We start from the raw sequence: 14818 nt of genomic DNA, 5'->3' as shown, positions 1-14818 counted from the left end.
GCTGTGTTTTTTTTTTGGTAATTTTCTTTACATTACAAGTTTGATTGACATATTTCTGATAGACTTATTGAAATTCTTTATGTTATAAGCTTTGACTAGTAAAAATAAGAAGTATGGCTGATTATGATCATAGAACCTTCACTTCTACTAGCGACGACAAAGGTGGCGATGAAGTGCACCATATAAGGTTTAAGATTAAGACAATCAAGGGGTTTCCTGCACAAGCCTATCTGTTTGCCTTTTCACAATGCACGTGACTTCATGATGCAGATGCTGGATAAATGACAGCACCTTCATGTGTAGCACCGTCAGCAATCATTTTTGCTAAATCATAAGCATCGATTGGCACTGCAGAATATACCATCTTCTACAAAGCTATATCAATGCAAATTGACATATAATGTTACAAACTAGCTTAGCAACGAACTCTACAACTCCACACCAATAATATTGGACCTCAAGAAACTTTCCATGTTCAAGCAGCTGCGCACTGCAACTTACAGAGCCACAGGTCAGCAATGTTAGAGTTGCAGTAAGCAAGTTACATATCGTAATTCTGGCAGTAGTTCAGCAGTTTTCTAGCATTTTCAATGGTACTTTCAGTCAGTGGATCCTCTTCTTCGCTCAAGGAGGACTTCTCAGCAATCCATCTCTCCATGATACAACAGATCGTGCTGAGCTGTACGAAAATCTTAGGAAAAGCAAAAATGTGCTTCTACAGTATGTTTCATCATGTTTGGTATGTTAAATTTTGCAAAAGAAAATAAATGTCCAACATCTCCATGAAGTCACTATGTTTTCCTGGGGAAAAAAGAAGCAAAGTATTTTACTGGGAAGGATACAGATGTGGATATACCATGCTTGAGGTAAGTATCCTCAGCCGACAAATCCACTTTGTCAACTCTGTGGCTCTCAAGGTCATCTTTGATGAGAGTGAACTTGCCTAACAGCAATGATACAAACTGCTTGAGAGAGGAAGAGTTCATATCAATTCCTTGTGCTTGTGCCAGCAAACGTGCTAAGATACACCAGAGAGCGTTCCGGCCTTGGTTATCATCACAAACTAGAGGAAGAATGTCAAAGAGTCCCTCCAAGAAGGGTAAATCTGAAAGAACAAAAAGGCCAAAGTATTGTGATAACACAAACGTGGTTTTCAAATGGTAAGATGCATTATTCATAAGATGTGACGCACCATGAGAGAGACTAGGCACAATATGTTTTCCATCTGCTAGAAGATTTGCTAATATCATCACCACAGAAGCACAATAGCTTGAAACCTGAAGCAGAGTTTGCAAAACACAGCTACCAATGTTGCATATTATCTATAGAAATATCAGGTATGTAACTGAGTATACAAATTCAATAATTCTTGTGCCTATTTTTCTCATTTCATGGTTTTACTGATGGTAAAAAAATCATAACAAAACAAGGCAGTAAACCGGACTGTAACTTAAACAAGATATTCTAATGATCAAATCAACAAAAATGGAAGCATAGTGCTCACCTCAAATTTATCAGGTAACTTAATTATCTTATCAAGCACTTGAATCAGCTGGTCACTTGATGACATCACTTCTAAACAGATGTCTGTTGCAGATAACTCTTCCATAAAATGAAAGATCAAATCACGAGAAGCAGACCTGAAATGTGTTGTAAAATGAGAAATCTTATATTTTCATTTCTGTCCCAGGTTATTAACTTAAAATTGAAGCAACAAGGTTAATAACAGTGAAATAACTACAGTTAACAAATCAAAACTATAAGAAGGAATACAGGACAGATCAATCTGCAGGAAAATAAGAAACGCCTGCAACCCACAAAACAGGGAGGGATTCTAATTTTGCAGTAAAAGGAAGATTAGATGACTGTAAACTATTATTATGGTTGGAGCACAAATCCTCATTTCTAGACCATAAAGAAACTGGATAATCAAATATATTGTTCTTATTATCTAATGAAAATTCTCCAAGATTGAATGCAGTACATGCAACGGAAAATGGTACCTTTTTGCGGATAACAGATAGTATTATACGAAATGAGCATATTCTAAAATTAGTTCAATTCACAAGAATACTGCTCCCTGCACCTGTCAAATTTACTCTCATCTGATATTTTTTCGATCTCACTTGCTAACAAACTGATAACATGATCAACAAATCCCACTTTTATCAAAGGCTGAAGAAGAATGGCAGTCACATCTTGATTATCAATGATAGTTGATAGAAATTCAATGCTCTGCAAGCAATTTAGAAAAAAAAAAAGAAGGGCAACAGAGTAAGTAAACTGCATGGAGAACATAAAAAAGTCTGATGAGTTGATGTGGTTTCAATTGAACCAGACAACAACAAGAAGACATGAACAATTGTCAAGGACAGCCAGGAAATTTTGATGAGGGTGGGGGTGGGGGGGGGGGGGGGTTGATGTTAACAATATATGGTGCCAAGTAATGATTTTTATCTTTTTTACTTAAAAACTTCAAAGAGCTAATTAGTAGAATTGCATAGGCATGGAGGAAGCCATGGCACCCCCTAGTCACCAATTGCCTCCATCCTTGACAATTGCGCCCAATGGTTCAAATTTGTGCAAATCATATAGGCAAATAAAATAATAGTTGTAAGAGATTAAGACTGCGAATAACATTATAGCTGTGGATTTGTTCACAGAAACAGAGTAAATTCCCAATTCTTTAGCCATTCACTAGTGTCATGTAATTACAGAAAGTACATTACAGGTAACTGACAGTTACCAGTATTAATAAATATTGGAGTCCTATGTTAAGGGCAACTGCAACTTTATTTGGAAGCCTAAACACATTATAAGAATCATCAAGAAGGCCAGACCATAGCCATTGGCTGCTGACAGGAATGTAGCCACTAAATTACTCCATATCGACCACAATCATACTGCATAATGATATGGTAAACTCAAGAATTAAAATGCAAATACACAGACCTAATTGTCATTAAAGAAAAGATAAACTAAGAGATAAACCAAATCAGAAGTGACTGCAATACGTATGTTCCCTTTGCAAAGATTTCTATTAACCACTGCCTCTCCTGCAAGTGTAAGTGGGTGGAGTGGGAAGGTGGAGCATAGGGGTTCAAAAGTTCTTTTTGTAGCTTATAGCTGTTTAAATCATAGATATCCTCAGACAAAGTTTATCAGGCAAAATATTAAAAGGAATGTGTGTCATATATAAGAATGTTTAAGTAAAATGAATGTGTTACTAAAACTTTTAAGATTAAATTGACTGATTAGTCACAGGCAGACTATGTATATGGATTCAGTATTGTACCTTCTCGAGTAATGTAGAATTCAGTGTGTTTCCAACGATCCAAAGAACACGTGAAAGAATTTCATCAGGTAAAAGAGCTTCAGCCCAAGAAACAGATGCACTGCTACGAAGAACAGCAGCTAAAAACCTGTTGTACAAAAAGATTATATCAACTATGTCTATAGCATGACAAACTTTTGATGAGGAACTCTTGTTCTAGCTCACATTTACTTGCCAGGCTACACAAAAACAACATAAAATCAATCAAAGCAAAGGGGACAGCACAAGTACATGGGGTGAAAAGGAGCAGAAAAGGCCAGTAACTTTTGGCAGGAATCTCATTCTCCGCATTTAGTGTGTTTCTACTATGGGTAGATTTATATGAGAATAATGGTTCTGCTTAGATGCTAAATCTCTTTCACAAATTATGTTTCAAGATGACAAACCTTAAAGTGTTAGAACAATGTTGGCACTGCAGACAATTCATAGAGTTGGAAGGGCTCAATAAGGGAGAAGGGAATCAATTAACAGAGGGCAAGTTTTATTTTAGCAAATAAGATACTAAGAAAGCACTACATGATTACTATAATTAGTATAACCTCCATACTCATGAAAACCTGACCTGAATGTTTCAGAAAGGCAAGCAGAGTCATCTAGGAATAGCTGATCCACAACCGTAGTAATCAAACCATTTTGCATGCTAATTGCATCAACTAGAGATTCATGACACGCTAAGTTCCCCATGATTCCAATGCAAATTTCCTGTACAGGTAGAGAAAAAATAACAAATAAAAATGCTAAGATATGGCCATTAGAAATTGGGCAGTGTGGGCAAGGGTAAAAGGTAAGTGTTGTTTCACCTTCACTCTAGGAGATTGAGTTACATGGAGGTTTGCCAACAGCACTTCAAGTACAAGATTGTTCATCTACAAGAATTAGAATCTGCATTGTTAGCAGCACTAGATCCACCTGAGAAACCTATACAGCATGAATCCTCATAGTAACAAAAAAGTGCAACAAATTCAAGAAAGCTTAGATATGAACCAAAAAGTTCAATGTATCAAGGAGCATCATTAATAAACTTTATGTTGAGGTTTTAACAATCACATCTAGTGCCATACTGTGGATTCAAAAACTAATTCAATGGAATATTGTAGATCTATCACCATAAATTTGTAAAACAGATGGACTCAACGTGAACTTCCACCCAAGGATCTGACCTGCATCCAGTAAAGAGTAATGAGCGCGACGGTTAACATGATCCTACCTCAATCCGTTCCTTGGGGAAGCAAAAGAAAAAAAAAATGGCTGACATAATAGCATTCGGGTAAATTTTCTTTTTTCTTTCTCTATTCTTTTCCTTATCAATCTAACAGCCCAAGTTCAGCTAGGCGCTAGGCGGATTCTAGGCGCTGACCCACTGCCTAGCGCCTAAGCGGGATTAATCGCGCCTAGGCGTTCCTAGGCGTTTTTCTAGGCGGTGATTAATACATGTACAAATACTTTTTTTAGCAGAATACATGCACAAATACTTAAAACAAAAGAAAAAAAATAGAAGATCAGTGCTCATGAAATGAGAAGAATGGGGAAAAGGCCCATTTAAAGGCCCAACTTGCATCTCTCTTCCGCATCCTCTCCCGCACGCCGCCACTTCCGCTCCCTGCGCCCGCGCCGCATCCCGCGCCGCCACATCCCAGCGCTCGCGCCGCCGCATCCCTGCGCCCACGTCCCCGCCGCCGCACCCATGCGCCCGCGTCCCCGCCGCCAGTTCCTCTCCCGCATCTCTCTCCCTCAGTCCGAGCCCGCCGCCGCCCGCGCCCGCCGTCCGACCTCACCGGCGACCTCCGCCCGCCTAGGGGTCCGCCTACCCCCATAGGCGAGGCGGAACCCCCTCGACTACCGGTTAGTCGCGCCTAGTCGCCGTCTAGGCGCCGCCTAGCTGAACTTGGCTAACAGCATTACAAATTAAAACAATCCCCGCACCCCACCACAGGAGAAGAGTCATTACTTGTATAATAGTAGAAATATACTGATGATAACAAGCTCTGCATAGCACAACAATCTACAGAGCAAACATATAATAGTAGAAATATACTGATGAAGTATACCATCAGTTCTGCTTGAGGTTTACTAGCTGCAAGGTCCCACAGAATGCAACCACACTCTTCCCATGGATCCTTACTCTCAAGTTGTGCTGATTCCCCATTCTCAGAATTTTCACCTTTCTCTTCTGGGTCACCTTGCTTAGCACTGTTTATTGGGTATAAAAAGGATTTAATACAATCATCTTGTTAGCCAGTTCCTAACATATACCTCCAATTTGGGAACACAACGCTTACCTGAACTCTTTCGCCACAATTGAACCCTGTGGTAATAGCTGCCGTATAAGAGAGATGGTGTAGCTGGGATCAACTGTTGTCACATCATCGAGCAGCTGCAAGTCATCACAAGGAGAACAAGCGTCCGTAGAACAGCAGAAGGCAAAAAAAATCTTTGTAACAAGTCAGCTAATAAAAAGCCGCCATAGCCGCTGGCCACACGGCAGTCACCAACTGCTCGACGGAATGCCCTCCCGAGCCGACACTCGTGCCTCCATAGCAGCAGGACCTGAGCAAGAGAGGAAAAGGAGGCACGCACCTCGGAAGAGGGCGCGAACGGAAGGTGCGTAGGGGTCTCCTCCTCCTCCTCCACCTCGACGCCGTCATCCTCTTCCTGCTCCCCCGCTGCTTCCCGTTCTTGCTGTGGCTGGAGCACTTCGTCACGCGCCGATTCGCCTTCCCCGAGGGCACCCTCTTGCGGAGCGCCCGGCGACATTGCAGCTTGGCCCGCGGAGGTTCGCGAACTCGAGGATTCGCCGGCGAGGCGGCGAGGTGGAACCGAGGAGGCGAGGAGCTCCAACTGCAAATACGCTTTTCGAGTTTGGAGGCGCCTGTAGGGGTGGGACCGCAAGACGCCGCAGGTGAGTTTGGGTCCAGATGCGCAACCACTTGACCCGGGCTTCAGCTTTCAGCCCATCTCGTCACGGGCTGGTCTAGCCCGGCCCGGTAGAGAAAATGGCCAGTTTTTGTAGAGAGCGCGGCCCAGCCCATTTACGAACTTAATAATACCAGCGCCCAGCGAGTTCGAAACTGCTTGCAAGACGCCCCAATCTCTCTGCCAGCGGCGGCGCGGCCTGCTCCGGTCGCCATGGACTACACGCTCGCGGCGCTGAAGATCTTCGGCTCCCAGCTCGCCGGCTCCACCGAGGCGCCGTCCTCGGAGGGCTCCTCCCCCGCGCAGATGCTGTTCGGCATCCGCTTCCAGCGCGCCTGGATGCAGGTCCCCAAGTTAGCCCGCCCCTCCCGCCTTCCCTCTCTTTCCCCCATTTCCTTGGCCGGAGCCCTGACGACTTGCAGCGGCAGGCAGGGTGTGCTCCTGTCGGCGAACTACAACGAATCCGGCGAAGGGCGTCTTGTGCTGGATGATGGCTCCTGCGTCGCCGAGCTCTTCGTCTTGCCCAAAGAAGCCGAGGGCCGACGGCGGCTGGCAGGTAATACACGGGTTTGTCAAAAAAAAAAAAACTTGTCATCTTGCCTTCTCAGTATCCTGAATGTTGTGTGAAAAATAACTTGTGAGTTGTGGCAAATCATGAGTTGCATATATAACTCTCCCATCGTCGATTGATTATTCAATTCTATTAGTTATGTGAGCTCTATTATTTGTAACAACCATGGAAAACCTACGAGCTTAGAACAACTGCAAAGTGACCCAATTAATGGCCACCATCACTACCCCCTACCATAAACTGAATAGTTTGCAAATGAATTCTTTAGATTATAGGATCTTTACAATTAGCTTAATGTGACTTGGTGTCATGTTTGACTGTGCATCTGCCACACCAATGCTGCTGCATAACTCACACCCACAGCCATTCACTTCCAGTGCAACATATAGACTACCAGCTACTCTATGCGTCATTTTCTTAATTATCTTTAAAAGTGACTGTTTAGTGTTTACACAGATGTCATTACATTTGCATTGTATCCTTGTTATGTTGTTTTCTGGATTAATTGTTTTATTTATGCTGGTTGATAACCTATCTTGTATTGTAGGGATGTATGTAATGGTTATCGGGGCCTACATTGCAGAACAGTCTAAGGACAATTATCCAGCTATCAAGGTGCCATCTCCCTCCCTCACGCTCTCATCTCTGTCTGTCTTCTTGCATGCCCTTTTTCCATAAATTTACTGGGAATAGGAAGTTCTCTGTTCGACCTCTTTATTGTTCAATGTGATTGCATTTTTTTCATTTTGAATGATTCAAAAAATTCAGTTCAGCAAACGCCTGCCTTATTAAGCCTAGCTGATGCTTCATTGAAAGAGGAAATAAGAAACAGTAGGATGTAATTTGCTCCTCTTTGGTTGAGCCTATCGGCTATCGCACAATATGCTAAGATATGACAGCTGAAGTACTAAAAGTTTATTAGTTTCAGTGGGTGGGATGTGGGAGCTGTTTAGCATCTAACCTGACTATGTTCAGGGTGATGTCGGTTTTCTTTCCATAGATCTTCATATAACAAGTCACTTCTAAGTTCTAAATTCGTTTTTGGCTAAACAGGTTATAAGAATTCCTTCAATCAATTTAGTAAAAAAGGAAAATAAATAGTAATACCTGTAAACATTACATCGTTGCATTATGTTTTGACATGTAATGTTTCACATGCTTGTTTAGATCCACGTATTGATTGTTCTGGTGGATCTTATGAGGGAAGTTGCCAACTCCAACTTCCGATAATAATACAATCTTTATCTCCAAAGCAGCCTCTTATTTTTAATCGATCAATAATGATATGCGAACTTGCTTGGTGCAGGTGCATAAGATGGTCGACCTCTCTGACCAGCCGGACCGTGAAGCAATGTGGTACATGGAAGTAGCTGAGGCGTACAACTTGTTCTACCTGCCATTCTCGGTTGCTAGTCCCCCTTCATGAGCACCGGCCCTTTGATCTCTAGTAGCTGTAGCAGTAGTTGTAGACCTTAAAACTTTTAGAAATATTTTTCAATCATGCCGAGGGACGAGGGTACTGGCTTGTAGGTTGTGGCTAATGCCATCCTTCTCTTTCCTGGTACTAAAAATGTGCAATATCCATGGTCATGTGTTTGGGGCCCTATGGCCATCAATTGGTATTTGTGGATTGGAGAGAACTGGGGGAGCTCGTTTTTCCCTCGATCAGACGATCACCTTCAATCCACAAGAGGAATGGTTTACCCAAACTAGCCCTATGAAATATTTGGGAAGTGAATCCAACCTCTGAAAAATGAATCTTTGCATGATCTCGTCTCCTACACGACTGTAATTTGGGATCGGCATGGTCTAGGAACATTCTAGTCCCAGGCTCCCTCCCAGCAGGCGCCGGTGTCTCTACTCGCGGACACGTCACGCTGCGTGACAAGCTGAACATAGAGGCGGGCTGACGCTGACGCCAGTGTCCGCGTGCGAGCGACACGAGCCATGGCCCGGAGAAGAGGGCACGCCGCCAAGTCGCCAACCACGCACTTGTCGCTCGCTCGCGCACCGGGACCAACCAGCCAACGCCAACCCCGCCACGTGAATACAGCATCCGAGACCGTTGGTCGGTGATCGGACGGTTCAGATCGCCCCAGCCAGGAGCCCGCGCAGCCACGAGCTCAACCACTGGTTCGGATAGCGTCTTCCCGCTTCGCTCGCTCCGTCGCCTTCGAGCCGGAAAATAGCCATTACCAAAGCTGTAAAGCATCGGGGAGGAGCTTGCACAGCGCGTGATCCCGCGGTTGATGCGCCCGCCATGGCGTCCGTGCCGCTGTCCGCGTCGTCGCAGGCCGGCCTCCTCCTCCTCCCGCTGCCGCTCCTGCAGCCGCCCGGCGCCGGCGCAGGAGCATGCCTGCGCTACCGCCTGCCGAGGCTGCCTCCAGCGCTCTCGAGCGTGAGGAAGGGAGGGCTCCTGCCGCTGCCGATTCTGGCGCCGCCGCGGGCCGCGGAGGGGAAGGACGGGTGGGCCCTGGCCAAGGAGGAGGTGGTGGAGGAGGACGAAGAGGAGGTGGAGGTGGAGGTGAGGAGGGAAGGCGAGGAGGATGGGGGAGGAAGTGGTGATGGTGGTGGGGCAAGGGAGGACGCGTCCAGGGGCTCGGGGCGGTTCGCCGCGGATTACATCTCGCTTGGCATCAAGGAGCCCGTGTATGAGGTAGGCGTCCAGTAAGCAAAGCCTCGAACCTGAAATGGCTTCTTGCTGAATTGTTCACATCACACGGTGTTTCATATTGCATTGTTGCTTGCCAGTCAACAACTCAACATCCATCATCTCAGTACTGCGTATCCGAATGTAAATAAAGCATACGTGCTCGTTTACCTTTTTGCTCAAATCAATTGTCATCATGTTTGCTCTGTGACATTTGTGTGTAAATGTAGGTTGGCTTTATGTCGAATTGTGATATGCACATTACAGATCTCGGGATTCACATCCCTGCAAAATACATAGTCATTAACCTTTCTCTGGAAATTGAACTTTACCCAGGTGATAGAAGTGAGATCTACTGGGAGGATGTCCACCAAAAAAATAAGCCGGCGGCAGCTACTGAAATCTAGTGGTATGTAAAAGGAACGTGTTTCTCAAGCAACCCCCTACATCAACTTCATTTTGTACCACCTTTAGCTGAAATGCTCAGTTCGTGTGATTTACTATCTATCTTGTGATTTACAAGCACATGAAAGAAGGATATCTTCTGATTTTCAACTTTTGCCCTGCTAGGGCTCCGTTTACGTGATACCCGAAGCGTTGACCCATCACTATGGTTAATGAATTCAATGCCTTCCCTGCTGGTAATAGGCACAATCAACACATACCTATGTAGACTTTCCTTTGTTCACGCTATGCTACATGTTTCAGTTGTATTGATTATGAGTATTACCATGATGTGTATACTAGTCTGAAAGGCAATATAACTGTTTTGTCTTCACTGCATTTGTTTTGTCCGAGCTACTCAATTGTTTCACTTTTTGTAGTAGATCAAGAAATGCACAAATACTTGCATTTGTAAAGGGCAATCATACCATTTGTCTTACTTTTCTGCTTAGATTGTGTTTGCCTAACTGTTGTAGTAATTTTCATGATATATTGAGTTAAGTATTGAGAAAATTTACTGTAGATTTACATCTGGAATATTTCTGTTCCCTTTCATTTTGTAAACTCATGTATTAAGCATTTTAATTTGGATGTTATTCTTTCCTTATTTTGTATTTTGGTGTTGTTTCTGTTGTATCCTTGCACTGTTATTCATATCCCTCCTAAACACCATTCTTTCTATAGCATGTGAAAAATCATGTTTCATCATTTATTACAGGTACGTGAACAAGCTATTTTAATCAATCTTGGCTCCTTGCGAGCAATTGCTATGTACGAGCGTGTTCTTATATTTAACTATAACAGGTCAGTTGTCAACTTTAATAATAACAAGTTACTTCCTTTCTTTCAAAATTTACCATCTATCTCTTTATAAACTTATTGATTTTATTTTTTGTAACTTGAGTAGTCCAGGAGGGAAGGCCTTTTTAGAGCTATTACTGCCTAGGTTAAATCCAAGAAACATCAATGGTGGGCCCGCAATGCCTTTTCAGCTTGAGGTAATTGATCTATACAGTAATCCTTGCAGTTGTTGATATACTGATATGCTGCTACGTAAAAGCATTTTCTTCTCAGTCTCCCATCAAAAGTAGTGTGCTAATTTAGGTGACATAGGATTCAGGGATTGTTAAGACGGGTGCATATTTCTGTTTACATCTGTATTGTACTTCCAGTAGATAAACAAACTAACAAAGTAGGACATCAATAAGTGCTTCTTGTGAAAATTAATAGATTTGCATCAGCATCCATGTTAATTATTCAGGCAAGATTTTCCAGTGTCTTTAGTCTGATTTTAAGAATATTGAATAATTGTACAAGCATAATCCCTTGTACACTAATCAATGGTTGTATTTTATCTTGGCTGATCTTAATTGATGCTACATTAAATTTTGTTTAAAATAAAGGTAGTCCTTGTCAAGTGTAGTAAATATATAGTTGTACACTCTATATTTAGCCCATTAGGCCCATGGCCCAAGTGCCCTACTGTACACATAGATATGCATACCAGAACTCCATCTGAATATGGTTGAGAATGATATTTCGGCATCTTCTATATCTTTCTAGCAGTCCGGTATTTTATAGTATTTCATCAGCATCAAAAAATTGCGGCATGCTTTCATTTTCAAGCAAATTGGAAGTGTCAGTGTGCCAAATATTGGAGATATGAACTGATGTATCATTTTGATTTTCTTGCGTTTAGGTTGTTGAAGCTGCACTTCTTTCTAGAATACTAAGACTGGAGCAGAGACTAATGAAGATTGAGCCTAGTGTAAGCGCCACATAAGTCTATGCCTCCTTGAGCTATTTATGTCATATACAACTCTCTCTCTCTCTCTCTCTCTCTCTCTCTCTCTCTCTCTTCTTGTACAAAACTGTATATGACGATGTTGATTATCTTTTCTGCATATTTGATTGAAGCACCATCAGTAAAAATTTCTCAGTCAATGACTTCAAATGTTATGGTGTTATTTCTTTGAATTTCAATTTAGACAGCATTCAAAGTACATACAGTGGCATTCAAAAAGCAATGCTTTCACTTATTTCCATCTCTTGTATTCCTTTCAAAAGCTCAACTGCAAATTCACTGTCCCTCTCTTTCCTATAACACATTTCCTATCTGAACTAATCAGAGGTTCGATCTTCAGATACATCAACCGGTACACGGAATAAGAAATTATTTACTCCCAGTTTGGGCTACAAAGTGACTAGTTATAGAGCTGAGAATATTCTCTTGGTTCTGAACAGATCTGAGACTGGACATGCTGTGCCAAATGCTCATCGCAGCACTTTGCCACTTTCAAAAAGCATAACCCATTAATTTGTCATCAGCTCTTGACTCTGCTCCTTTTTCATGAAATACAGTAGTGAAGAGCCCTACTAAGTTTACTCTGCATTTCCAATCTGTTGATCTAGGTAGTTTACTACCGTAGTAGTTTATTTCACTTCTGTGAAATAAAGTGTATGAGCTGCTCCTCATATATTGGTGGTTTCTATGCAACCATTTTTTTTTGGCATTTTTGTTCAATCCTATGTTTGTCGAGCACTTAAACCTTTGTTGACCAAACATTTCTTTGGGTTTGCATCTCAGGTGGCTGCATTGCTTGAAGTTCTACCAAATCGGTTGACCGCTGATGTCTTGGAGCAGCTTCGTCTAAGTAAACAAGCATTGGTATAAAACTGCACCTTGGTATCATTTTTATGTCTATTTTTCAAGCTTGATTATGATTTTATGAATGTATTGATGTGTCAAGGTTGAGCTGGGTTCACGAGCAGGTGACCTCAAACAAATGCTCATTGACCTCCTGGAAGATCCGCATGAAATCCGCCGAATATGCATAATGGGGAGAAATTGCACACTTGATAGATTGGATGATCACATGGAGTGCTCTGTTCCTTTAGATAAGCAGATTGCTGAAGGTACAGCTTTATTTATCATTGTGACTTTTCATCCTAAGCTGGATACTTAATCTGTCAATCAATGAAATGTCATTAGAAAAGCTTATTTCCTATTTAAACACTCTGATATGTGCAAACAAATCAAGGATTTGCACAGCTTAGTCTATGTAACTCTGCTATTTATGTATTTATGCATCACATACGTTACACATAAGGATGCGATTTTAGATGTCAAAGTACAAGTACCATGTAATGGTTTATTAAGAAGTAATTTTAGCGAAAAGGAAGAGGCAACTTGAATAAAAATTGGAGAGGATTATAATTTTATTCAACTGGGAGATTGGGTTTATCTAGCACTCCTTTATGACTTGTGATCTACAATTCATAGGAAGCAGATTGACTTTTACTTGATTTATTTGTGACCTTTTTGGCTTCAACAGAGGAAGAGGAAGAAATTGAAATGTTATTGGAAAATTATCTTCAAAGGTATTCTTCTCATCCCAGCAAACACTAGGTTTTCTGCTTTCTTGTTTTTTCTTGGTGGCTATGGTGTGATATCATTGTGCATTCTTTCAGTTGTGAATCGTGCCATGGTCAAGCAGAGAGACTTCTGGATTCTGCAAGAGAAATGGAAGACTCAATTGCTGTGAACTTGAGGTCTGTGAGTCTGTCCATTCTCACCACCCAAGCTCTAAGAAATGCTGCATGTTCTCTCTCACTAATGCATCTGTTACTAAACTATAATTGATGATATATGCAATTGTGTGGATTTTTCTCTGCCCTATAGAGTTGGAAATATTTAAATTAAATACACCAATAAAAATTCAAAGATATACAACTTCGAATATAAACAAACCAGCTTCTGCCACATGGCCAATAAATTAGTATATTTATTGCTTCAACCAGGGCACATAAAACCCGATAATTTTTTCCTTCATTTATTTTTTTCTGAATTACTGATTACGGCCCTTTTTTTTCTTTTTCTGGATTGAAGTTGTCCAGGTTTGTATGTTAAAGCATGCTCAACTTGAATTAGTATGAATATATATAAAGAAGTCACTCAAAATAGGACAGTAACTTATTATCTACATGCCTCAAAAGTCAAGAAAGAAAAATTGCATGTTACTTGCCATCTCTCAACTATTTCTGCTGTTTCATGGTTGTTTCCTGAATCCTGCATCCTACAATCAGTAATTATGAAATACTGCTAATTCTGTCATGAGAAATGGAATTAGCAGAGTTCTCTAAATTTCAGTATGCAATGGATTAAGTTTTTGCTTACCATTGCCTTGGAAAAATCTTGCAGTTCCCGGCGACTCGAAGTAAGTAGAGTGGAGCTGCTGCTTCAAGTAGGAACGTTTTGTGTTGCAGTAGGAGCATTAGTTGCAGGTATAGGAAACTTAACTTTTGTTTTGTAAGTTATGTTTCATCTTATGTTATTTCTCAGGTTTATTTGCTGCACCACTCTTAGAGTAATGCCCTGGTATTTCTTCTGTAGGAATATTTGGCATGAATCTTAAATCATACCTCGAGACGAACGCGGTATAACCCTGCATTCCTGATCTTTTTTCTGCTTCTATGCCATGTACCTAGCCATGTCAATATAGCATACCTCTCCAGTCGTTGACAATTAGTTTGTTTTCGAGCAGTGGGCATTTTGGGCGACGACTGGTGGAATAGTAGTTGGAGCACTAGCTGGATTTTTCCTCATGTACTCATACCTAAAGGCTAGGAAGATATTGTGAACCCTGTAACATCTATATCTTAGAACTATTCTTTGAACTGTAAATAATGCAATTTTGATGTCATCTGCACATCCATTGATGGATATGCATATTGATTCTTTGAGATTGTTGTGGGTGTTCTGTGCTCCAAATTCTTGCATGGTTTGTCATTCGTGATCCAAGCATTTCCTGGTGCAACTCTGGCGACAATGTCACCACGATACGTACCTGGAGTTGACCGCTGAGACAATGCCTGCATGCCTGAGGGCTCTAGGACCTGGGTAGCA

At 41.8% G+C, this 14818-nt stretch overlaps 3 protein-coding genes across 5 annotated transcripts; 2 read left to right on the top strand and 1 right to left on the bottom strand.

Annotated features, from left to right (window-relative positions):
- Positions 1-258: 258 nt before the first annotated feature.
- Positions 259-6223, bottom strand: LOC120688053. Its single transcript, XM_039970184.1, has 11 exons — positions 5912-6223; positions 5614-5708; positions 5383-5524; positions 4135-4200; positions 3897-4036; positions 3296-3422; positions 2087-2235; positions 1505-1640; positions 1193-1277; positions 843-1105; positions 259-679 (listed from the first exon to the last, which is right to left on the bottom strand). The coding sequence occupies exons 1-11, from the start codon at positions 6086-6088 to the stop codon at positions 542-544; spliced, it is 1518 nt and encodes a 505-aa protein (XP_039826118.1). The 5' UTR covers positions 6089-6223; the 3' UTR covers positions 259-541.
- A 167-nt stretch (positions 6224-6390) lies between these two features.
- LOC120688055 (recQ-mediated genome instability protein 2-like) lies at positions 6391-8584 on the top strand. 3 transcript variants are annotated; one of them, XM_039970186.1, is made up of 4 exons: positions 6391-6600; positions 6670-6803; positions 7366-7433; positions 8125-8584. In XM_039970186.1, exons 1-4 carry the CDS (start codon positions 6461-6463, stop codon positions 8242-8244), a joined length of 462 nt encoding a protein of 153 aa, XP_039826120.1. In that variant the 5' UTR covers positions 6391-6460; the 3' UTR covers positions 8245-8584. The 3 variants fall into 3 exon arrangements, with proteins under 3 accessions (XP_039826120.1, XP_039826121.1, XP_039826122.1); XM_039970187.1 differs by having other exon boundaries at positions 6392-6600; positions 6676-6803; XM_039970188.1 differs by having other exon boundaries at positions 6394-6592; positions 6680-6803.
- Positions 8585-8973: 389 nt separating this feature from the next.
- LOC120688054 (magnesium transporter MRS2-A, chloroplastic-like) lies at positions 8974-14672 on the top strand. The gene is made up of 13 exons (XM_039970185.1): positions 8974-9474; positions 9805-9877; positions 10039-10109; positions 10631-10716; positions 10820-10910; positions 11612-11680; positions 12500-12580; positions 12663-12828; positions 13248-13293; positions 13384-13464; positions 14114-14196; positions 14306-14349; positions 14457-14672. The coding sequence occupies exons 1-13, from the start codon at positions 9079-9081 to the stop codon at positions 14550-14552; spliced, it is 1383 nt and encodes a 460-aa protein (XP_039826119.1). The 5' UTR covers positions 8974-9078; the 3' UTR covers positions 14553-14672.
- The last annotated feature ends 146 nt before the right edge of the window (positions 14673-14818 follow it).

The sequence above is a fragment of the Panicum virgatum genome, chromosome 9N, assembly GCF_016808335.1.
Source record: "Panicum virgatum strain AP13 chromosome 9N, P.virgatum_v5, whole genome shotgun sequence".
In the NCBI taxonomy this organism is placed as follows: Eukaryota; Viridiplantae; Streptophyta; class Magnoliopsida; order Poales; family Poaceae; genus Panicum; species Panicum virgatum.
This window is presented reverse-complemented; position numbering and strand designations above follow the sequence as displayed.